The sequence below is a fragment of the Fundulus heteroclitus genome, chromosome 21, assembly GCF_011125445.2.
Source record: "Fundulus heteroclitus isolate FHET01 chromosome 21, MU-UCD_Fhet_4.1, whole genome shotgun sequence".
Taxonomy (NCBI): domain Eukaryota; kingdom Metazoa; phylum Chordata; class Actinopteri; order Cyprinodontiformes; family Fundulidae; genus Fundulus; species Fundulus heteroclitus.
This window is the reverse complement of record NC_046381.1, coordinates 16909995-16934974: the sequence shown is the minus strand read 5'-3', so window position 1 is coordinate 16934974 and position 24980 is coordinate 16909995. Positions and strand designations below refer to the sequence as shown.

Here is a 24980-nt window from a genome sequence, read left to right as displayed (position 1 = left end):
AAGGATTTTATTTATTAAAGCTAAATAAAGAAATCCCAATCAATATGATTCTTTGTGGAAAACGTAATCGCCCCCTTTGCAAAATGATGAATTGACTTGTTTTTTTGAGAGCTGACTCCAGTTACAAAGGCCACACCCAGGCTGGATTACTGCCAGTCCCGGGAAGTTCAGAAATCACCTGAATAGATCCTGTTTGACAACAAAAAACAGACTAAATGATCTCATCTATCAGTCTGGAAAGTTTACAAAGGTGGTTTTTGAGGTTTGTGACTTCACAGACTCAAAGTGGGAACCGTGATCCACAACTGATCTGAGGTGAATCTTGCCGGGGTGGCCGGCCTACCAAAATGACTTCAAGAGCGCATCGGTGACTCATCCAGGAGCGCACAAAGGACCCAAGCAACATCTAAATGCCTGTCGATCAATCTTGGAGGCTCGTCAGTATCGTCAGTCATCGATTGCAAATCGTCCCAAAGTGAAACTCCCCTCACGTGCAGAAGCTGCACGCCCTTTTACCCCAGAGCATTCTGGGACTTTACATTTACGAATTGCGGCCAGACGCCTTACGTAAATAAACTTCGGTAAAAATTGTTATACGTTGACAGTGGAGAAAGTACAATTCAGACACGTGCGATCTTGAACATTTAGAGAGTGGAATACAGTTTAGTCATTCCCCAAAACCTAGAGGGAGTCTAGAAAAATGCAAAAGATGGGTGAAAGCAAGCGGCCGACTGATCGGGAGCACAGGAGCGGACCAGTGTAAAGTGGAACAATCGTGTAATAGGTTTGAGGGGAAGTTACTTTTTTACATAGGACAACATTGATTTGGATAGCTTTATTCCCTTGATAAATGAAATCATCATTTTAAAACTGAATTGTGTATAAAAGCAGGTTATCCTTGTCTGATATTATATCTATCTGAAGATCGTAAATCTTTAAATGTGGCAAAAAAGGCAAAAACAGAGGAAATCTATAGTAAGAGAAATTATACTCCACATCACTGCATATATTACACATACAGATACTGTTGAGATACTCTTCATTGTACTTGACCATAAAACAAACAAGCTACACGGAGTCTATTACTAAGCTTGACATGAAGGTAGGTTAGGTAGATTGTTACCTTTGAACAGCGAACCATTTTATTGACAAGAGCAACTTTAAAAAGTAATAAAAATCTGGAAAAGAAAAACACCCTAAATTCTGCTTCATCCGCTTTTGCGGCACAACCCTGAAACGGACGGAGGCATGAAGGTAAGAACTAAACTACTAAAGGGTGGCTCTAGTGTCCTTTGAGGACCCTGCAGCACAATTATTTGGAGACTTGCCAAATGCTCACATTCCTGCCTTTCTCTTGGGACTCAGAGATCGGCGTGGCACTACAGGCAGAATGGTATCTGGATTACAGTTTTTCTGAAGGGAAGGGATGAGAAAAACGCAAAGATAAAAAATACGGCAGGTAATAAAGAAAGAAAAGGGTGGTAAAAAGATAACAGGAGCCCGAGGGAAGTCACCCAAACCCAGCGGCTCTGCCCTCCCCTCGTTGAGGGAGGTACTCAGCTGGCGAACTCAGAGGGAGACACCAGGTCTGAGAAGAAGTCAGAGCAAATACAGGGTGAGGAATAAAAGCCCGGCCATTGCAGGAGCCTTGGGATGCTTTGAACTGTAGGTTGCTTTTTGTAGAGCTGAAAGCCTGGACCAGGGGTACTGAAGCAGGAACTCCAGGTCACAAGGACTCTTGTCTTGTTCCCTCCAGCAGTCAGAAGCAATCTGCAAGACGAGCGGGATTAGATATGTTATAAGGAGAACAGCCCTCCAGACTGGAGTTTTGGCTCTGACTGCCATCGTGATGGGATCCTCCGTAGAGGTGGCTTACTGCCTGATGGTGCTGTGTTATCTTGGACAGAGGCATCCGGTGGCCGCTGGCTGCTCGGGGAAGTGCTGCCGGGGCAGAAACGTGGGCTGTTCCACCACCGACTGGAGGATGGACCGAGCGCACGGGACGTGCTACTGCGACGAGGACTGCGTCAAGGCCAAGGACTGCTGCTTTGACTATTTCACAGAGTGTCCAGGTGAGCGGCGAAGGGAGGGGGCCACGTCTTAGGGTGAATGAATCACAGAGGAGCCTCCTGCATTCATTGACAACCGAACTTTGTGACACCCCGATGAGATAACCAGAAGACAAATTATCTTCTGAAACGGCCAGACAAGAGATACAAAAGGACAGGAATGCTTATCTTTATGTGAGCATTACTGATGCAGATCTGATTGATCCTGAACGCTATCTGTCATTTGTCTTGTGTGCACACAGATACCTAGGCCAGCTCTGTACCAAGCCTCGTTTCAGGGGGCTGGCCCGCACAATGGCATTGGGGCAAATATTTGAAGAATGCGATTCTGTCAATCAGTGGCAGCAATTACAGTTCCAGGCAAACAGGCCGAGCGTACTTAATGTGTGCTACAGGCCGGCAGCCACAAAATCAGCACACTTAACGACATCAAAGCTTGATCATTAAGCAGAAAGAAGTGAACCGGTGTTCACTTGGTGAACTAAACACCAAGCAGTACAGCTTGCTATGAATTTTTCACTGTTAAGTTACTTTATGGATCCGTACATCTGTCTCAATAAATCATAAAACTACATATTCTTAGCTTCTGGAGGATAATTGGAGCCTGTGTAAAAGGTTTGGGCCTTCAGTGTGACGTCTTCAAGTCTGACCCTGGTTCCACTGCTTGCTTACTCAGTAGATGATCCTTCTTCTGTCCTGCGGGGGCCATCATTATAATTATAATTATTTTTTTTGGTTTAGCTCAGGACTGTGCTGTGAGCGACTGGAGCTTTTGGAGCGGCTGTGCCAAACCCTGCCAGCCTTCGGTCAGAGTCCGAGTCCGTCACGTAGAGCAGCAGCCCGGTAACAGCGGTAATCCCTGTCCCTGGCTGGAGGAGAGAGCTGGGTGCTGGGAGTACAGAGACCATCACGGCCACCGCTGTGGACTCAGCTCAGGTAAAACACAGAAAATAGTCTCTCCTCAAGTCTGCAGCTGTTATTTGTTAGAATGTGTGCGGGTCCATTTACTCATCGCCATGATCATATTCATTTTGCGCTTGATTTCTTTGAACTGTTCATTTTGAGGATGAATGACGATACTTCTTTGAATTGTGGGAGACTCAGCAACAATTGGCTTTGAATTTCTTGCATAATTTCACCACAATTCTTTGACCTTTAGAAAATTGCAGAGAAGCCAAATTCTTCTTCTACCCATAAACGAGGGTATATACCAGCATTATTCTGACTGGATATCTTCTTGACAGAATAGGCTGTTCATTGAAATTGGTCCATTTCCTGCACTTAACCTAACTTCTGAGCTAAGTCCACAAATTTCCGATAGGGATGGTGCCTATCTTTGGCAGTGATTGGTTGAGAGTCGGAGTGCACCCTGGACAGGTCGGCAGTCAACCAAAAGGCCGTGCCTCTATGACCCAGACCACATATCCAAACTTGTTTGGATCCAAAACTAGTTTGGATCTGTGTTTTGGATGGGTTTCCCACTGGAGCCCCCAGTTTTGCCCTGGAATCAAACGCCTGACCTATTCGGTCAACCTTGGTTAGGATGTCATGGATCCACAGTGAAGGAAGTTTGACTTTGTCACAAGGTGAGAGGGTGCCAGCCTAGAAACGAACACATTTTCCAAAAATGTCACCTTCAGGGGTGTCTAAAACATAACTGAATTTAAGATAAGTGTCTTGTGGAGAAAGGTTTTATGGTCAGACGAGACGAAGATGGAAATATTAGGCCATAACAGAAAGCAACCTGATGTATCCGTTCACTGCAATAAATGGTCAGAATAATGTTGATCAAAGATGACTTCTTTGTTCTTCAACTTTATCTTTAATCAACACCTTGGTAGTTTTAACTTGGACACAATCAGTTGTTCCAACGGGAAAATTATGGCAGAAATACTCCAAGGATCATATAACCCAATATCTGTGGAGGCGTCACTACAGTATATAGTTGAGCATGTGTTATTTTGAGCCTGTAAGTGCAAAATCCACAGTAAATGAAAACATATGCAAGCAACTCTTGTTTTTAAAAGTCATTGAAATTGTACTTATGGTGTATTGCTGATTCACCCTGGAAGAGGGGAAAGTTTGATTAAATCATTAAAATCCCACCAATAATGCACCATTAAAGACTGGTGTGTATGTAAACTTGTGAAAGGAACTCCATCATTTGCCTTATTTTTAATCTATAAACGGGTGGAAGCAGTGGAAAAAAAAACAACAACCCTGAACCAGCTTCTCTTATAAGGTCCAGCATTCATCACCAGCCTGGAGTTTGGCAAAGGAAGGCCCAAGCAGGACAGCTTTGGAAACCCCCTGGACCCAGGGTAAGTTTCACATAATCTCACACTGCTCACGGCTCTGGGCGGCTTTGAAATCAAGCCACATCAAGTAAAAGGGGGAAAAAAATGCTTTCTTAGAGGTAATATAAAGTTTAAACAAGCTTTGTTCCATCTAAATGAGTTACTGTTGCTTGCCCACCTGGCAGCCTGTAAATACGATTATATCACAGAGCTCAGAGAAAGTCCACAATCTTTAGAAATTAGATCCTTATGTCACAAAAAAAGCGTCCTCATACTAAAAGTCTGTCTCAATGTGGGGGAGGCATTGTGTAAAGGGGAGTAAGGAAATCACAACTTCACGCTGGCAAAGTGACCGACACTTGGGAAGAATGAAACCTGCTTGGTTTCGCAGTTGCTCGCCATCGCCGCCGTTGTTTTTCTGAGTGACTTTCCCCTCTGCGCCCTGCAGGTTCTGCGTGGAGTTTCAGCTGGAGACCCGGACTCCACACTGCGCCGTGGAGGGCCGGCCTCACACTCACTGGATGCGCTACATAACCGCAGGGTTCAGGGTGTGTGTAGCGTGTGAACCTCCTGCCATGCGGAACAGCAGCTGCCAGGGCGACGGCCAGGAAGCAGACAGGTTAGGTCAGAAGATACACAGTGAAATGAGCGGGGATGCCATATCAGTTTTGGATCTATTCAAACTGTTCCTTTTCTTCTCCAAGGGTGAATAAATACACAGTAAAATCTTCTGGGAAATCTAAAGGCAACAACTTTGACTTCAAGGCAGACTTTTCAAATCCACACAGGACACAAAAGTACACATAAAAGCTCAAACATATAGTCATAATCAATAAATTAGAATATTATAAAAAACTTAATTAATTTCAGTAACTAAATTCACTGAGGGAAACAAATTTTCAAGGCCTTTATTCCTGTTATTTTTTTCATCCCCAGCTAATTAAACAACAACATTTAACATTCAAATATTGATATTCGAATGTTAAATCCAGACCAATAGAAACAAAGCTAAAATGTTCAGGCAGAAATTGGACCTTAATGAAACGTATGTTTAATACCAGTTTAATTTTTTTCTTCAAAATGTAATTTTAAGCTCACAAACAAGCCTCATAGAAATTCCCAATATATATATATATATATATATATATATATATATATATATATATATATATATATATATATATATATATATATATATATATATATATATATATATATATATATATATATATATATATATATATATTGGGCTGCACAGTGGCACAGTAGGTAGCACTGTTTCCTTGCAGCAAGAAGGTTCAGGGGTTCAAATCCAACCCTGGGTCTTTCTGCATGGAGTTTGCATGTTCTCCCTGTGCATGCGTGGGTTCTCTCCGGGTACTCTGGCTTCCTCCCACAGTCCAAAAACATGACTGTTAGGTTAATTGGTCTCTCTAAATTGTCCTTAGGTGTGAGTGTGTGTGTGAATGGTTGTTTGTCCTGTTTGTCTCTGTGTTGCCCTGGCAACCTGTCCAGGGTGTACCCCACCTCTCACCCGATGAATGCTGCAGATAGGCACCAGCAACCCATGAGGGATTAAGCAGGTCAGAAAATGGATAGATGAATGTATATATATACATAGCTACACTATTATATTTGCTTTAAAACTCCTTTGCATGTTCCCCATCGATCAATTTTCTTTGTAGCCATGAACAAAGTAGGAATCTGTATAGATTCACTGGTATAAATGAGTGAAATAGTATGAATTGACAAAGTTTCACAGGGATAATTTACACATTTTCTCTATAGCTCAGGTCAGTGGCCATTCCAGATGCTCAATACAAGCCTTCTAAAAATACTTTTTCTAAGGTTTAGGATCTTTGTCCTGGTCCAAGTCCCAATTGTGTCCAAGTGCCAAATAGCTTGATCTTTCTCAGCTGATCATGAATCTCTCTCTCTAGGATTTTAGTTCATCCATGTTGGCAAATTTCAGTCAAGCTCGAAGGTTTCAGTTTCGGTGTAGGAGCCCCTCTCATTTGCTGTTCTCACAGACCATGTTAATGTAAAACTGCCGTCACTAAGGAGTGACAGTGGTTTTTCATCATTTCCAGTTCCCAGCATGTTTGAGCCTTGCTGGTTTCTGGATTATTTCTGAACATCTAAACAAAATTCCGTCCACCAGAAGGCTGCAGATTCTTGCAACTTTTGCACATCCCTACTTTGACTACTACTAGGACATTAAAATATATTTTTTGAATGGAAAAAAAAAAGCATGCTTGCACCCAACCCTAGGTACTAAGCTTATTAAAAATGTATGAAGTGTTTCTAAATTGCAGCCATGCCAGTTTAAATCAAATCTACCAATCACAGCAAGAACTTATGCCGGAAACATGTTGATTGCAGTAAAAAAGGAGGTGAGTTGTATTTGCCCCAGTGTGTATGTGGATTAGTTAAAATCCAGAGTAAATCCAGACTTGTACAATCAATCCACCCTGAGAAAGATAAAGGTTATGATAAATCATCAAGACTATAAATGTGTGTAAAGTCTTGTCAGGAACAATGCAGATCTAGATGACTGAAACCTTCTACTGTGTTGCAGAGAAGCTTTGCTCCACTGGCAGGCGGTGGGGAACCCGCACTGCAGAGGGACATGGAAGAAGGTCCAGAAAACTCCACGGTGCTCCTGTCCAACACAACATAGCTTCGTCTTCACCTGACCTTCGCTAACCGCTCTGCAGAAGCAGATGAAATCATGTGTGCAGAACGCCACGGGGTGTTCTCTCAGAGACTAAGAGCTACATAACAACCACTGCACACTCAAAATGCACTTCATGTTTTACATATTAAAAATTAAAACATCTACACAGTTGTTTTCAAATTGTCTTTTATTTATGCATTAGACTGCTTCAAACAAAAACTGTATGTCAAAACATAAAATCTGCTTTACAGTTGAAATTCCCTGCATAAAATACAGCTATACAAAAGTTTGTTCGGACAGCCAGTTGGTGATTTCTTCTCTTGGGCGCCCTCTGGTGGTAGGTGTTAAAACATCCAGCAGAAGCAAAAACAAGCAGGTTTATCTGTTAATTTAACAGTTTCAAGCGCTAATATGCAACAAAAATAAAATAAAAAAATAAAATTTCCATAGAAAATAATCTTGAACGAAGGTCTTTAGAAAACAAAAAAAGCTTTCTATGGGTGATTTTATATACACACTGCTACATCACACAGGCTGAAAGGCGAAGCTGCCTTTCTCTTCAGTCCACTTTGTACGTTTTACACAGAATCCTCCAGCGGTCTTTCAGATTGGTGCTGGTGCGTCCCTCAAAGTCATAATCCAGCAGGATTTTGGCCCAGTTCCCACGTCCGTGACGCCAGACCCCCTCTTTCAGGTATTTGTCCAGCTGGGCAGTCCATTTCTGAAACAAAACAACACTCAGTGTGTTAGCCTTTTTTTTTTCTTTCTTCTGCAAAAAAATTTAACGCAAATGAACAGACAGTTTGACTTTGGATCAAATTAATCAGACAAAATGAGTTTTGTAATCCGACTTGCCCTTCGTGTTCTCCCATTGTTGTGTTCTTTATACTCTTGTGGCGGGACGGTTTCTGAAGACTTCGCGGTGTCTGAAGACTTCCTCGCCATCAGTTGACACACCTCTGCTGGTGTGAAGGGTTAAAGCTCTTTAGTCACAATCATAAAAGCATCCTGGAAACATTTCACACTACTTTATGCCAGTCGTACCCTTCCTGGAGAGCCGTCTGATGGAAACGCAGGGCTTCTTGGTGGTGTCAGGTGACCATACATCAGTGGTTTTAGTGGAGAGCAGTCTGCGCTTTGTTCTGTTAAAGTGACAGATCCTTGTGTTACAGGTTGCATGTCAGCTTCAAAGGAAAACACTTTTCTTATGGAAAAAGGGAAGACCTGAGGAAACGGCTTTGTTCTAAAATAAGAACTTTATATCAACAGGTTTGCCTCCAATTTTGCTCAAACGTTTTTCACACCGCTGGCAGATTTAAAGTCACATTTATTCAAACAAGAAGTTTGTTTCTAACTGGACATGGAAAGACAGACATCTCTCTAAATAACATCAGTAGACTAACAATTGTAATATTAGAACATGGGACGTGATGTAAACCATCCCCTGTAGGAGGACAAGCCTCCACTAGTGTCACAGCAGTCAATGGCTGTTGCTGCAAAGCTTTTCCTACGTCACCACTAATATTTTTGACCCTTTTCCGAGGAGCTCCAAGTCTCTGATCTGAGGCTGGAAGGCCTCCTTGTCATTACCCTCACCTTCAGCTCCCTCCAGAGTTTTCAAGTCGGCATCATTTTCATCACCGTATGTGAGAAATCATTTTTTTTCTTACTTCTTATTATTCGGTCTTGTTTCACTGGGCGGTTTTGAGGGGCTGCTGTCCTGCAACGCCGCCGGCGTCGAGTCCTCAACGTTTGGGGAGTACTGGACGAAGCTCGTAGCTGCCTAATCGAGACGGAAACATTCGTTATGATGCATGTATTGAAAAATTTGTTCACAAATTATTTTAGATTCAAATAAGATTCTAAAAGTGCATGTTTTTATATTTCTTTTCTGCTCCAAAATGATTGCAAAACAAAAAATAAATAAACTGAATAAATGCCAGTTACACCAAAGAGATTATGAAAAGCTTCAAAGCAAAAAATCTTAGATAAAGAAAAAACAAAACTCTTAAAACTCTTAAAACACAGGAAACGCTATTGTTACAAAAGAAACTCATTAAGAAAATTTAAAAACAGCAACAGCGTGTTTCTAGAGACTCTTCATGTTGACACCTTTGCAGGGTGCTAACACTATAACTTTCTTTATATTTACTTTGGTAAGCTTAAATTCAAGTAACCAGAGGTTTAAGCCCAAATCAAACCCCCCCCCCCCCCCCGAAAACGACCGATTAGTAAATAGTACACACACCGGGGCTCGGCCTTTATTGTATAGTTTAATCACCGTTGTGAAAATTTCTTATGATAAGAATTTGGATTTATCTTTACAACGATAGATTCCAACTAGTGGTATCTGAATCGTCAGGATTGTTATTTTGGCGGTTTTCTCCACTGTTTTGTTTATTGAGAGCATCAATAAACATCAAGAGATTCAAAAATATAAGTAAACTCCAAACACACCAACTACTTAATATCATGTAGGAAATCCATAAAATTAGGTTGCAAATATTTTTCACTTAAACTGTTGCTATGGTATGAAACTTTGTCCCAAATAAAACATTTTTTGAGCTGCATTCAGAAGCTTGAAGCTCTTTATCAAAGTCCAATTCTTTGTTATTTATGCTGGTGAAGATTCTCAGTCATCCAGGTCATGGTCATTCCAAAAAAAAGTAAAAAACAAAGCAACTGGTTGCTTTGTTTTTTTTAATTTTTTTTGGAATTTGTTATTTATGTATTTATTCAGGATTAAAATTACGTTTGACAACCAGCATTAGAAAAAGCACAACTGTAAAAGAAAAATAATCCCAGTATGAATTTGCCCTAATACCGACGCCCATAAATGTCACCGTTTATAAACAGTGAGCAAACCTAAGAAGGCCTGGCATTATAATGCAATACTAGAAATGCTGCTGCAGCTCTTATAAATAACATAACATTATAAATAAGACAAATAAAGCCAAATAAACTGACAGCTGAAACCGCTTATCAATTACATTGTGAAATCTAAACCGGCAATGAAAATATTTCACGCTTTTTCGCATCATTCGACACGCTTCGTCTGTTAAAATGAATATTAAACACGCAACAGAAGAAAAATCCTTCCCTGCATTCAGAATAAAAAGCCCCTGGTTTGCTTTTCTGAAATATTCCTTCACTCCAGTGAACCAGAACTGATTAAAAGAAAATCCAAATCTTGATAAAGCTGTTTGTTTGCCTCAGAGTGACATCCTAACATCCCAGCTCAAATCAGCTTCACCAGGTACACGAGTGTAACATCGACATCTTTTCTTGTTTCAGGTCAGCTTTCCCCCCCCCGACACAAACAGAATTATTGAAAATGTGAAATTACTGTTTACTCTTGTGGCTCACGCTGCAAGATTTTCCTCTTAGGATTTGCTCACAAATTTTAAAGGGCGTCTACAACGCCATCAGACATACAAAGCACTCGGTTTCACGAGCATCTCACCTTGAAGATGAAGTCAGACGGATTTCTCTTCAAGTAGCTATCCAAGAAGGACTGTATGCTCTCCAGCAGGCGGCTGAAGCTGAAGCTCATGAGGAATGGGTGGTACGTTTCCATTTTCGTCACGATAGTTGAGAGCTTAACTCCCAAGTTCTGTTTCAGATAATGTTGTCAGGAAACAGGGAATAAAAACAAAAAAAATAAATCACTTTTCTTAGGATTCCGAATGAAAGGAAGAGCAACTGGGTCTTTTAAAAAAAAAAAAAAAGTCCAGAAGAGCAGCCATACTCACCCGAGAACACTTTTGTCTTTTTTCAAACCACTTGAGGGCCGAGTTGGCAGAAGATCTCTGGCCTTTTTCCAGGCAGACGGCCACAGCCTAGAAACAGGGCAAAGGTTATCCTTTACGCTCAAGATCAGGAATAATAATAATAAAAATATAAATCTACTCATAAAATTATGTTTTGTCCTCATATGTTGTGATGTTAGCTGGAAGCAAACCTTGAAAGGAATGGGGGGAAACTACCTGGACTAACAGGAGAACGTTGATGTTTTCGAATAATTGTTCATCTTCCACGGCGTCTTCCAGGGAGGACCAAACCATGACAGCAGACATCAGAGGCATAACAGACTCATCATCCTCAAACTGGGCATCTGTGAAAAGAGGACAACGTTGGACAATCACAAGAGCGGTTTGGAGAATTTTGATCTGATGAACATTTCACAAAATAAAACCCTGAGTATTCTTCTACTGGCTAGTTTTCAAGGCTAAGTGACAGTCCTAACATTTGCAGAGTGCCTTATGTAGTGCTGAGTTGGCCCAAATCTGCTTTATATAACAGCAAACTTTGAATAGGTGTAAATTGAAACCTTTAAAAAAAATGCTATGGATCAACGTTAGTTTGGAGCCACTCACCGAGCTGCTTTCCGTGTATCACTCTTGCTAGAAAGGCACATATCAAGGATTTTTCATCATTGACGTCAGCGTGAAGAGATTTACATTGAGAAAGCTCTGAGGAAGACCAAAAACACAGAAATCCAGTTAGCTGCAGGATTTAGAATGCCATTTGCAAGGTCCTCCAACATGATTGCACACAAAACAGCTTTTACATGAGCATTTAAAAGGGCTTAAAATGCAGCACAATGCATAACTTGCCCTCTAAATATACCCAACACGACTTTTCATTCTTCGCACATTGCTATCAATTGTTCCTCGATAGGTTTGAAACATTTAAAGTTAGACCAAAAGCTCTATGTTTTCTTTTTTCATAGATCTGCACATGTATGCGGGATGTAGATAGAATTCATTTTCTTTTGTTCTTGTTGTTGTTTATGTCACAATCCAGATTCAAATCGTGCAGGAGAAGAAGGGTTCAAGATATACATGTTGGTAGGGCACATGTTTAAATTTTTTTTATATATCTTTAGGTTTAATGACAGAAGTCCACTACGTAATATTTGTTAAAATAAATGTTTAGATCTGCTGGCCAACTAACATTATGCACGAAAGAAGAAGAAGACAACAAATGTCACTTACAATGTATTTATAACATTCTGCGTAAGGTAGGAACGATCTGCGTCAGATTGTTGCGCCTACCCGAGCCAGTTTGAGCGTGGCACAGTTTTGAATAGACGAAGTTTGATATTTTGATAATTTAAAAACCTCCTTTATAGGAAAATAAAGTTATTTAATACATGTATATGATGATACCACACACAATTCTTATTCGAGTCCCTTCACACAGCGAACAAACATTACTTTCTACTTTAACCAGACAGAGTGAACGTTGGTCGATTAAAAGCCGTCAGAAAATCGTTGTGAAAAGATAAGAAAGCTGCCCTGAAATGAAATGAGACGTAGAAGGACGCAGTTAGCCACTTTCCGCGGGGTAATTAATCTCTTTTGCTGAATTGCTCACCTTTAAAAACTGACAGAGTTTCGTTAAACTCGTCAAAATTTCCTTCTTTGAAGCTTCGACATAAACTCACAAACATGAAGTCCAGCATCCATCCTGAGGCCACGGAGGTGACGCGATGGAAGTCGATGCTCTCTGTCTTATCTGTACCAGATGAGTCTGAGATGAGTTCTTCTGTATTTTCACACTCCATCTGTGTTTGTTTGTGTATCTCATCTCCCGTAAAGGGATTTCCGCGCGCCTTTCTACCGCCGAAGTGATTGGCCACGAAAGCCTACAGCGACCTCTGGCGTTTGGGGTGAACAATGACACCCTTCATGAAAGATTGTCGTCAGAATTTTTTTCGGCGCGGGTGCTCATGTCAGAAAAAAGGCCATCCCTTTTTAATGTAATAATATAATCTTAATGTTAATTATGCAGCAAGATTATTCCTCAGCTGTTGAAGTATGTCTGCTTCCATAAAAGGCACTTCTGGACTAAAAGGGACTTTTCCTGGACAGAATCCTGTAATTCTAAAATATTGTCCTTTCCCCCCCCATAAATTCAGTTCAGGGTTCCCAAGTCCACTCCATGCAACTTTTAGATGCATCTCTGCTCCCACAGACATTAATCAAATGCCTGAATGAATTCCCTTATCAGTATCCCGTCATCCGGCTCAGCAGAGGCCTGTTAATGAGTCCCTCATTTGATTCAGGGGTGTTGGAGAAAAGATGCATCTTAAAGTTGCAGGATAGTAGTTCTCTAGGCACCGCTAATGTAGTCGATGCAAATGTTTTAGGCATCCTGAAACTCTGAAGCCTTTCAGACTTTAAACTAAGCTTTTCCTGTTTTAGGTCAGTCAAGATGACCAGAATTATTTCTCTTTGCTAGTGATCAGAATAAGAAATAATAATATTTTTAACCTAGTTTAAATGCATTTAATAAATATTTGGTAGAATTTCTTTTAAAACTGTATAACTTGGGTCTAATGTTTTGGTTATCCTTCCACAAGTTTGCTGTTGCCACAGTTTGGTGGAATTTTGGTCCATTCCGCTTCAAAGCACTGATACTGAATCAGGTTTGTTGGCCGCCTATTCAGCTGTGGTAACAGGTTTTCCATGGGACTAAGCGGTTTGTGATGGCTGCTCCGAAATATCAACTTTGTTGTTCTTAAGCCACTTTATAACTAATCTGGCTGTGTACTAAGAGTCATTGCTCAACTGCCAGACTCATTTGTACCCAAGCTTTGTTTTTTTGGTTGATGTCTTCAGATGCTTCAATATTTTCACATAATGTCTATTCTCATGATGTCATTCACTTTATGATGTGCACCAGTCCCTCCTGCAGAAAAAGCCCCTCACAACATGATGCCTTTTTCCTGTTAATGGTCTTTATTGCCAAATACTTTAATTTCAGTTTCATCAGACCAAAGGATATGTCTCCAAAGGTAGCTGTTCAATCTAAAGTCCCGTTTCCACCGCCTCAGTTTGGCATGCTCTACTATGCTCTGCCATTGCATTTCAGCAACAGTTTTTCAGGGCCAGCTCTGGTTTCCTCGGCCCTGCTCAGGAGCAGGGTCAAACCGAGTAGACTCGAGTGGAGTTTTAACGTGAACACACTCCTCTTCAGTGATTTGCCCTGGGTGAAAAATGAGGTTTTTCTCCAAGGAAGTCCAGAAAAACTGAAGGGTAACGGCATTAATATTAGGGACCACCATGAACGTGTGACAAACCAAAATACAATTTTACAATTTACAAACCATGACCAATGCCTGAAGGAAAAAAAAAGAAAAGAAAAAAAAGGATACTTCAGCTTTCTATACACTGACGCACTGCGGACTTTCACACACACTGAAAAGCTGCTAAGTTTTGTCTTTGAAGAGTGTTTGGTTATAAAATGTGTTCACAGCCACTGATCCTTCCATCGTGTGCGGTAGAAGGCTGAGCTGCTGTCTGCCTTTCAGCTGCTGTCTGCCTTTCAGACAGACTGGGGTGTAGTGGGCTGCTAACGCCACCCCCAGGATGCATTTCCCTTTTCCACACATTTCTAGGACGGTCAAAACACAAAATTGAGTGGGGAAGAGCTGAGCAGGTCGGGCCAAATGGAGTAGGGTCAGTAGAAACGGGGCTCATGTCGGTATAGGCCTTGTTTCAAGTTAGATAGTGACACTCTCCAAACCATCTTTAGACAACGTCGTTACAAGGTTGCTTGCCTTTGTACCAGAACATGTGCATTTCTGATGGCTGGAAATTCCCATGGTGTCTACATTTCGTCTATAATTGTTTGACGAGATCATAGTGGCATCAGGCGGGTAAAATTATACCCATGGATGTCCCAGAGTTGAAGAGATTCAAAATTCTCTTCCTGCTATGTTGGTTGATCACTTAGATCACTTAGATTTTCTTATGATGTCACAAAAAGAAGCAGTTTGTCTGAGTTTATATCAGCAGCTTTGCCTCTGTTTTACTGAAATGTGGAGAATTAGTCTATAAGAATCTTCCAAAGCTGAGGCATCATCATTTCACGATTTACCCAATAATTTCAAGGTAAACTAATCTTAGTGTATGTAAACTTTCGAATCGGTAAAAAAAGCACCAGCAAAAAGCATGTCCCCTTATTTTGGCATTTAGCAAACAAAAAAAAAAAAAAAAAATGTAATCCAAGCTGACCTCAAACAAGTTCTGTCGTATTTAATATCAGACCGTGAGAGAAAACGACATGTGTCTTTTTTTATAATTATACAGTGTATTTAAATATCTGATATCAGAATTATGATGCAACAATCCCTGGTAAGCAGAAGTATCTGTTTATATACAGAAAAGCAGACACGAATGCATAAGTTATATACACATTTATTTGTTATTCTGCATAATGCTAGTAGATGTAATGGGGAACAATGCTCTACAGAAATGTTAACAAACGTGTACCATAACGAACTGTTCTATGGTCACATACTTGCTCGGACTACAACATGCATACAAAGATGTCACTTTGTACAGAAACAGTCTGTAGCTCAGAATATGTCTAATGGTAATGTCGTCTCAAAGCTGAATGGAGGAGAAAAAAAGGAAAAAAAAAAAACAAAAACAAATGCTAGAGGCAGAATATACAGATACATAAGAACAAACAACGTTGCTTTATGCATGTTTGTGTGAGGATAACGGTTTGGTAAGCACAAATGAGCGACACAGACAATAAACATTCTCTCAGAGAAAATAAAGACATCATTCCCACTCTGTATAGCATCACAGAACAATGTGTTGTTATGAGACGGTAAGACAGAGTATGGTCTTTTTGCTTTCAGTCTGCAAAATTCCTTTCCACACAAATTTTGTCCCACTGGGATATAGGTGATCAATCCAACCCTATTTGTTTCTCTACTCTATCTGCCATGATGAAGAATCATTCAGGGCTAATACAGACACATGATTACCACGAACAAGGGATGAAGGGTAAAACTGAGTATAGGTACATAAATCAAAAGCTTCAATCATTCTACCTTCATTCATAAAAAAAGAAAGAAAGGAAACAACCAAAAACTGACCCTGGAATTAACATTGGAGGGAACCAGAAACATCCAAGTTTCCAATGATGCATCGGTCATTTCACAAAGATGACTCCATGAGGTCTCGCGATTCTCTGAATACTGAGTCAGATTATGCTACGTTGCGCATACAGGTTGTACACAGAAGAAACATGGACTCCCGAATAAATGACTGACGCGGTGCAAGACATTTGACAGGACTCTTTAGCTTCCTTTAACTCACGGCGGTCCTTTAACCCAATGATTGCCTTTGCTGAGTCACGCTCCGGTGGCTAAGGTCTGTAAAGCTATGGAGACCGGAGCAGTAGAGATTGTTCAGTGCACTGCAAGAGTATTCAGACACCCAGAACTTTTCCTCAGTTTGGCACATTACAACCACAAACTGCAATGCCTTTTATTGGGATTTAATGTAATAGAGCAACACAAAGTGTGTCATAATGGTTGGTGGAAGGAAACATTATGGACACATTTTTTTCTGATTACTGGTCTCCCTGCATGAATGTGTCTTGGTAGGTTTGCACTTGTACCATATCCTTGCTTTATAACAATGGATTGAATAGTGCTCCATGACCATAACCCAACTCTGCTCTAAACTTCTTGACATCTCTATACCTGACCCATCTGCATTGTTCCTTTGTCTTCATGATGCTGTTTGTTTGCTAATGTTCTCCAGCAGATCTCTGACGCCTTCCTAGAACAGCTGGAGTTATGCTGAGTTTGAGTTACGCACAGCTGGACTGTATTTAATAATCAGGCATCTTCTGAAGATGGTTTGCTGCCCTTTATTTAGGGGTCTCAGAGCAAAGGGGACTAATTAGAAATTACTCCAAAAATACTCTTCAATTCGATTTGATTCAAAAATACTTTATTAAACCCAAAGGGGAATTAAACGCTGTTCAGTTTTTAGATTTTCTTTTTGTAAAAAATTGTGAAAACATCCATCTTTTTCCTTCCACTTCAGAATTATACTTTGTGACCAATCGCATAAAGTCCTCATAAAATACAGCGAAGCTTAAAGTTGTAACATGACAAAATGTTGGAAGAGCTCAAAAGGTTCCAACACTTTTGCAGGGCACTGCAGTCATACAGATGGATCAGCTTTGGCCTCTCCCATAGTGACTCCTTTGCTCATCACTGGAGACTAATGGAGGTGAAGACTGAATGTGCTGCACACATTTATCCATGAAGGGGGATACATATTGCGGCTCCATAACAAATGAGCCAGGAAATCGACATGAATTTGACAACAGCTTTGAAAAAGTACAGATATAGAGAGTTTGACATTAGTTGTTCAAAAGAAAAGAAAAGAAATCAACACAAAGAACAAATCATTTATCCAATGAGAACATCAGAGATTTATAGAAAACCTGAGAACTCAATAACATTACTTGTATCTGTTACATAAAGACCTGATTTCTCCTATAAAATTAGAGTTTTCTGTACAGTGCTATATGAACAAAGCAAAATGACTTGCTGCCTTCTCATAAAAAGCGGTGTTATGAAAAGGCGGGCATCATTTCAACCACCGTATGGCAGGAAATTGTGGTCGTGCTCCGTTTAGTTTTTTTTTTTTGGGTTTTTAGAAAAAATAGATTCATTCTGAATTCACAAAAAACACAAAATACTGCTTGTGGCCACTGAAATTAGGTCAGGTTAATAATAATCAAACAGCTATATAAAAGGCCCTGGTGGTCAATTTTGGATCTATTTACCCACAAATATTCAAATTTGAGGTGCATTGATACCTGGCATTAAGGTGCTTGTGACAGCATTTTATCTATATAATATGAAATCAATCATTTAATTCCCATTTGCATTTGCATGTTTTGAGAGATTCTGGTAGTTGCAACACTGTTTCACCCCCATATTAAAGATATAACATTTGAAAAATACAAGTCACTTCTGCCTGTACACTTACAAATTCCCATTGGCAGAAAATAAAGTGCCACAATTCTTGGCCTGCATAGTTTGCAGTATGCGGTATTGCACATTCCACACCTTTCTGTGAAAAAAACTAAACAAACAAAGACAAGGTGGCCATAAATAAATAAAATAAAATAACACAAGAAAACAAACGACTCATCCATCTCCTTCCTGTCATTGCAATTCAGATTTGTGCGGCTCAACTCACTCATACAGACATCACGCCGAGACAATGTTTACGATTCCAGCAAAAAAAAAAAAAAAAAAAAAAAAAAACTCGATCAAAGGCAATATACAACATATATTTTCAGTCAGTGTAAAACAATCGCAAGAAGAAGAAGAAGAAAAAAAAAACAAGAGACAAGAAGAGAAGAAAAGCTCCTTTGGGTTTAAGTTTGACTGAAAAACACACAATAAATCACATTCCAAACACCACAAATAAATAATATGACAAAAAAAAAAATGGCATAAACCGATCAGCTAGATCGGGTAAAATTGCAGGAGACATTAGAATGCAGGGGAGGTAGACAATGAACTCAATCCAGGTAAACGAACCGTAAGAAACAAATACAACTCTAGTAACAAGAGTTTTTTTTTTTTTTATAGATAATATGATGCAGCTGAGATAGATAAAAAGCCTGTAAGTGTGCTTGATTTGGTCCATTAGTAATAGGAGGAATACTGTCATTTTATGTTATAGTCAATATCCTATAAATTGGAATTATAAATACAAATATTTAGCGATGCAACGCTCAGAAATATGTGGCTGTTTTCCAATCTGTGGTTTTTGACCTTCCCATACTGAATTCAGCCGATCTTGATTTCTTTATAAGAACTATGATATCATAAGGAGATATAAGACGAGCATTCAAAACATATTTTCCTAGCCTTGTCGCTGCAGTCGCTCATTATTTCCTTAATTTCGAAGCAGAGGCGACGACACACTGCAATGGGAGAGAGCAGTCGCAATAAAGCGAGGTTTTATTATTATTTCAAAGCAAATCCAAAAAGATTGAGGCAATGACATTTTACTCTGCTAGCGCGGAATGCTAGCTAGCACAGTTAGCACAGCTAACATTTATAAAACAGCATTCTCTGTGTGTATTCCCTGATCTTTATTGGAACTGTAGGAGTTTTAAAAGGCTGCTAACATTTGTAAATCTAAGATGCTAGACAGAGATTGAAAGCTCAGGAAAAATAAAACAGCTCCTTTGCGGTAGTCTGTTCAATCTTTCTTTAATTTTCTAACGAAGTCTTTCTCTCTCTCGCTCTCTTTCAGCCTAAATGAACTACAGACATGTCTGGACATATCATAGGCAATAGTTTCCTTTTAAAGAGCTTCCCTGCTCTCTGTGCTTCCTTTGACTTCACCTTACTGCTACCAAAAACAGCTAACCTTGATTGTATTTCAAATATAGCTTAAACACCAAATAGTGTCGTTGTTTTCAGCGTTACCCAGTAGCAATGAGCATGAGGTATGCACTGATCCAAAAATATCAATGAGTTGAAAAACATTGTCATTTCAGACAACGGCTGATTTCTTGGTGCATCACTAATAATAATTAAGCATTTATCTGTTATTGACATTTTGCTTGATTGGGATTTAACAACTTTAGGCATTTGTTTTCTAAAGCCATTCCTAAACCTACAAAAGTCATATTTTATAAATTCTTAAGTCTACTTTTAGATCTATATAATTTATCAGAGAGTAAAGAAATTCTTAGCAGTTATTTGGATAGATTCTGAAACCTAGCCCTAAGTGGTGAAACTGCATGAAAACTATCCTCTATGGCTCCTGTTTTTATTGAATATATACACATTTGGCATCCACAGTATAGGTGTTATGTGCTTTAGAGGAACGGAGGTGTTTTGAATGCAGGGACTGGATGCTGACAAACCGAAGGTTGAAAATGTGCTATGAAAACCCAAAGCAATAATGTCAGTATTACAGGTTGAAATACCATTTTGCACAAAAAAATAAATAAAAATAAAAACATTACAGGGTTCATCATGGGAACACTTTGCATTTCCACATCAGGTAATGATATGTTTTTTTTATTATTTTTGTTTTTTAATATAGATCGCTACAATGCCAACACCCACTCTCATGGCTGTTGATTCAATCCCTTCCCATCCATCTTTTTCACATTACAAATGTTTGTACCTTCAGTCTTCCTCTGCCCTCCTGTGCATTGTCAATTCCTTGCATGTTGTTGTATTTACAGTGGAGCGCTTTCAGCAAACTAAGCACCATGAAATATCTGTCTTTTTTTTTTTTTTTAAAACGCATGCTTTGTACAGATAAGTCCGTCTGTGCATTTCCCTCTCAAGTCATTTTTTTTATGTTGGGGAGACCTTGTGTCGGCATTATTTGATAAATTCCCCATATCCCTGGAGCCTTTTTTTCTCCTTCTCTTTGAGCCAACTCTTTGCTCCAGTGTCATTCTCAAAACTGCATGATGCACCGCAGTTTCTGATTCAGCAATACACAACAACACAAGTAAAAGAGAACTTGTCATGCCATGCAAGGATATCCTTCAGTTAGACTGCACCCAGACTCTTCCTGCTGCTCTCCCACAGGCCAGGCCTGAGGTTGTTATATGTCTAGTTTTCCCCCTGTTGCTCACATGCTTGTTTCACAGGCTGGAGAAATGCTGCCATCTCCTGGTATCAGGTGGATGTCAGATGATGTGAATATGTGGTTCTCGACTTTGTGTCCACCTGGGTTGCTGCCTTGGCTGCAATTTTGTGCTGCTGTTTTGGGTGACAAGGGCGCAACTGCAGCGCCTGCCTCCTCCATGAGATGCTTCTCCTCGTGGTTGCCCGTGGACTGATCTTCATCACCGGGTGGGGTGTCTATCACCAGTCTTTTAGGGGTGAGGGTGCGGGTACCCTCAACCATAACTGGGGGAAGCTCTTTGGAACTGGGGATGAGTGGTGATGTCTCTCCCGCCGGGGACTCATCTCCCAGGATGCTTGAGCTGATATCCCCAGGGGAGGTGGTGCTAGGCGGAGTAGGAGGCCCTTCAGTGGAGGGTTTGCGGAAGTTAACCTTCAATTCTTTTATTTTTAGAGAGTTATTTTCCGACGAGGAGCTTTGGATCATGTCCACAGCACTGTTAAAGCTCTCTCCTTCCTCTGTATGTAAATCTAATTCGTCACACTGGTTGGGAGATTGACAAAAATCGTTACCAGTAGTGCTCAGGTGGCTAAGATCTAAAAGCGGCGGAGCTCTGGGGTGTCTGATCATGTATAACCCATCGTCATCACCAGCCTGGTTGAAGCCCTGGTTTATGCAGTCTGTTGTACAGCTGGCTAATTTCTCTGCAGAATAATCCCGGACTTCCCGCATCTCAAGTAGCACCTCTTCCTTTAATGTTGAGTCGGGGCTAAGCGATTTCTTTGGCGATCCAGGGGCAGTCATAGTTGTGCTCAGAGTGCTCATAGAGCTGGTGGTGTTGAGATTTGTGAAGGATTGTGACTTGGTCATCTGGTTGTACATTTCTTCCAGTTTCTGAACGTTGAGGTGCTGCGGGGTCCTGCTTATCCGATGCGGACTTCGGGCGGCGATGGCTATACGATGGGGCGAGCCTTGAGTCCCTGACTCTGGGTTTCGTTTGTCTGGAGATCTGAGACTGCTCTCAGAAATGGCATGCCTGGTGGAGCTGCCAGAGCGGCTTGGTGTGAGGTGGTTGTCTAGGGAAGTTTTGTCCTCTCCTTTCTCTACCACCACATCTAATATTTCCATGCTACGAGCAAAGGCATCCTTAAGGTTCATTGATACAATGCTGCCATTTCTCTTGGCTCTCTCCAATGCCTCCCTCCTCTTAATGGCTTTCTCTTGCCTCTTCTGCTCCTTATAAAACTCTGAGAAGTTGTTGACAATGATGGGGATTGGTAGGGCAATGACTAACACCCCTGCAATACAGCAGAGTCCACCGACAATCTTTCCAAGTAAAGTCTGTGGGTAAATATCCCCATACCCCACTGTGGTCATTGTAATGGTGGCCCACCAGAAGGAAGCGGGGATACTTGTGAATTTGGTGGCATCTTCATCTTTCTCAGCAAAGAACACCAAGCTGGAAAATATCATGATGCCCATGGCGAGAAATAATATAAGCAAGCCCAGTTCATTGTAGCTCCTTCTCAAAGTGAACCCTAGAGACTGGAGCCCAGTAGAGTGTCGGGCCAACTTCAGGATTCTCAATATTCTCATTATCCTGAATATCTGCACCACACGGCGCACATTTTGGAACTGGAGCACACTCTTGTTGGACTCTGTTAGGAAGATGGTGACATAGTAGGGCAAGATGGCCAGTAAATCAATGACATTCAATGGGCCTTTGAAGAACTTCCACTTGTTCGGAGAGGACAGGAAGCGCAGGAGGTACTCCATAGTGAACCACGCAATGCAAACGGCCTCCACATGGGCCAGCTGGGGGTTATCATTGGCATGACCAAACTCATCTGTGACCTGGAGCTCTGGCAAGGTGTTGAGAGACAAGGCGATGGTGGACAGGACAATAAAAAGGATTGATATGATGGCCAGAATCTGAAATGAGAGAGGAAAAACAGAATAAAAATTTAGCCTGATACCACAAAATAAAGCTATCAATGAAAGTATTGCAAACGGAGGGTACATTTAAATAGATAAATACATTAAATGATTGTGCCATTGAATGTTCAGTGACTATATCTCCACAGCCTATGACTTTATCTCTCAGTCAACATGTTATGGCTCAGATGGCAGATCGCAACCACGTTCATAATCAGAGGAGTCTGCTTTGCGATACTCGACAGGAAAAAAAACCTGCATACATAAAGCTTAAACGTCTTAGGAGTGAATGATGTGAATGTAATGGAGCGTCTCTTTGCTAGAAAGACACCTTGAAGGAGTTCCTGAATACAGATGAGCAGTCCAGATCTTATTCTATCGGCCTATTGTTCTTCATCCTCCTGCCAGTGGGAAGTCAGTATGTACAAAAGAACCAGGTAGGATCACAGCTGCAAATTACATTTTAGGGGTTGGTCGACAAACAGTAGATCAGATTTTTTTTATTCCCTGTTAAATTCCCCCCCCCCCCCCCCACTACTTAGAAAAAGGTAAAGTGAATATGAGGCTTTGTTAACCCATTGACACCTCTGCAATATCTACCCTTTAAAATAAAGGTGTCCAAAGTCTAGCCCAATCTGACCTGCCAGGACAATGGTTAATGTAGATTTATTTTTTATTTTTGTGGAGAACGTTTTCCTGACAAATTAACATAATCCCAAAATGGAAAAACGTTAAGTACAGCACAGTATTTTTATTCTGTAACTGACCACATTTTTTAAATCGTTCATTTTACTTTTGTAGCACATGTGGCCATACAAGCGGCCTTTACTTTCCAGCAGACTTGGGTGCATCCATTCATTTAACTTTGCTTAATACAGGAAACAGTTTGAAAGAAAGACTGACTCTGATCTTGTTCTTCTTGCAGAGAGCAGACAAAACATTTTTTTCTAGACCAAAAAAATTAAGAATCACGTAAACCTTCTACTCAAAACATGTTGAAAGTTTATATTTACTTTTAATAAGGCAAACATATGAGCTCTTTATGTTTTGGATGAAAAATGGCATTCTAAATATATTTTATAATATAATTCTTTTGTTAAAAAAAGGCTAAATTTCTGTGGCCCACAAGTAATTTAAAATTTATACTTTTGGCCACCGTGGAAATAAGTTGGGATCTTATTATTTGAAATAAACCATTTTCCAAATGCATTTTCCTTTATAGTTAAATGAATCATGGAAATACATAGCAATACAAATGCTGAAATCTGTTTCATTATTTTAATTGTAGATTTTTCGATAAATTTTGGTTCTGATTCACCTTGTGGATTGATGACGTTTGTAAAGTATGACAGATATTGACCCATTAAAGCAAAAATAATTGACTTTCTACACATAACCACAGTTCCTTACAGTAGACTGTAATTAAACACGGAAACATTATTTTAAGTCATCACAGGAGGAATAAAGCGTCACCCTGGTCAGTACACAGCCAAGCGTTAGACGGCACAGTTTCATTTCTAAAAAAGAAGGTCACAATCTTAGCAAAACTACAAAGCAATGAAATCGGTAAGTAGTCACCTCTGTCCACCAACCACATTTAGACATCAGCAGGCATCGTTTCAACCAAATTGTCACACGGCTTTAACAGTGGGCGATGATGCCTTTTCTATGTTTCTTCCATGAAATCTTGCTCGAGAAGGAAAAAAAAAAAACATGAGCTCCACCAACAAGAAGCTTTGAAACTACCGCCAGCCATAGCCATGATTCTTGTTTGAAATAATAAAAAAACAAAAAACAAAAAAAAAACAAATGCACACTTCATAACTGAAATCATTTGTTGGTTATTGCAAAACAACCATTTTTCATTGTGCCCTCACTTGTAAAGGCTAAGAACATCCGGCCTAATCTGTAAAGGTTGGGCATGGGGCGAGATTCAGCGGCAGCACTTTATCTGTCAGGATTTACTGACGGCGATTGATTAAAGGCCTTAGTTGTACTGTCTGGTGTTTGGGATTTATAAAATGAGGGAATCATGCGAGAGGAGAATTGCGTTTGAATGTCACATCATGTTATGCGACGAGCTGAATTTTTCATCCGGAGCTCTGCCTTACACTCGGCTCCTCGCAAAGCTGCTGGGATTAGTTGATGTCCGTTTTCCCATCAACTTAACTCTGCCAGTCTGTCTGTCCTGAACAGCGTAGGCAAATAATCTCCATCCTACAGTAAGGTCGGCACCGCGGTATAACTTCTACTAAAGTCCAACACATGGAAAAATTAGCATGCTTTCGTGCAAAGTCCTCTGTGACCGGTGCGATATAAAACCTATTAAAATCTAATGGAGAGAGATTGAAGGGCCTCAGTCATGTCACCCTGAATACAAATTACAAACCACATTTAGCTGCAGAACACACAGGTGATCTTACAGGAATTCATGCTCAAACTCAGGAGACCGTTATATCATCTTCTTTGGGAGTTCATTCATTCAGCTACCATTAAATTCAAAGCATGGCGATTTGAAGCTCAAGGATTTCATAACGTTTCAGAACCAGACGAATGAACC

At 40.4% G+C, this 24980-nt stretch overlaps 3 protein-coding genes across 3 annotated transcripts in view; 1 reads left to right on the top strand and 2 right to left on the bottom strand.

Moving 5' to 3' along the window:
* Positions 1–1404: 1404 nt before the first annotated feature.
* LOC105921570 (somatomedin-B and thrombospondin type-1 domain-containing protein) lies at positions 1405–7200 on the top strand. The gene is made up of 5 exons (XM_012857378.3): positions 1405–2072; positions 2811–3005; positions 4312–4390; positions 4815–4985; positions 6945–7200. The coding sequence occupies exons 1-5, from the start codon at positions 1850–1852 to the stop codon at positions 7060–7062; spliced, it is 786 nt and encodes a 261-aa protein (XP_012712832.2). The 5' UTR covers positions 1405–1849; the 3' UTR covers positions 7063–7200.
* Positions 7201–7212: 12 nt separating this feature from the next.
* On the bottom strand, positions 7213–12683 carry terf1 (telomeric repeat binding factor (NIMA-interacting) 1). The gene is made up of 9 exons (XM_036125560.1): positions 12423–12683; positions 11420–11515; positions 11030–11157; positions 10796–10882; positions 10507–10656; positions 8714–8826; positions 8088–8185; positions 7899–8002; positions 7213–7764 (listed from the first exon to the last, which is right to left on the bottom strand). Exons 1-9 carry the CDS (start codon positions 12610–12612, stop codon positions 7603–7605), a joined length of 1128 nt encoding a protein of 375 aa, XP_035981453.1. The 5' UTR covers positions 12613–12683; the 3' UTR covers positions 7213–7602.
* Positions 12684–15234: 2551 nt separating this feature from the next.
* Positions 15235–24980, bottom strand: part of kcnb2 (potassium voltage-gated channel subfamily B member 2) — a 147324-nt gene continuing 137578 nt past the window's right edge. The window contains exon 3 of the mRNA XM_012857377.3: positions 15235–22417. Coding sequence (XP_012712831.2) covers positions 20489–22417 — 1929 coding nt within the window. The 3' untranslated portion in view covers positions 15235–20488. The remainder of the gene's footprint in view (positions 22418–24980) is intronic.

Coding starts and splice junctions, on each gene's coding strand:
- LOC105921570 (XM_012857378.3), top strand. CDS start 1,850: ATGGGATCCTCCGTAGAGGTGGCTTACTGCCTGATGGTGCTGTGTTAT. Junction 2,073..2,810: donor CTATTTCACAGAGTGTCCAG/GTGAGCGGCGAA, acceptor TTTTTGGTTTAG/CTCAGGACTGTGCTGTGAGC. Junction 4,391..4,814: donor GGAAACCCCCTGGACCCAGG/GTAAGTTTCACA, acceptor TGCGCCCTGCAG/GTTCTGCGTGGAGTTTCAGC.
- terf1 (XM_036125560.1), bottom strand. CDS start 12,612: ATGGAGTGTGAAAATACAGAAGAACTCATCTCAGACTCATCTGGTACA. Junction 11,158..11,419: donor GATACACGGAAAGCAGCTCG/GTGAGTGGCTCC, acceptor CTCTTTTCACAG/ATGCCCAGTTTGAGGATGAT. Junction 8,827..10,506: donor CGTCTGACTTCATCTTCAAG/GTGAGATGCTCG, acceptor CGTCTCGATTAG/GCAGCTACGAGCTTCGTCCA.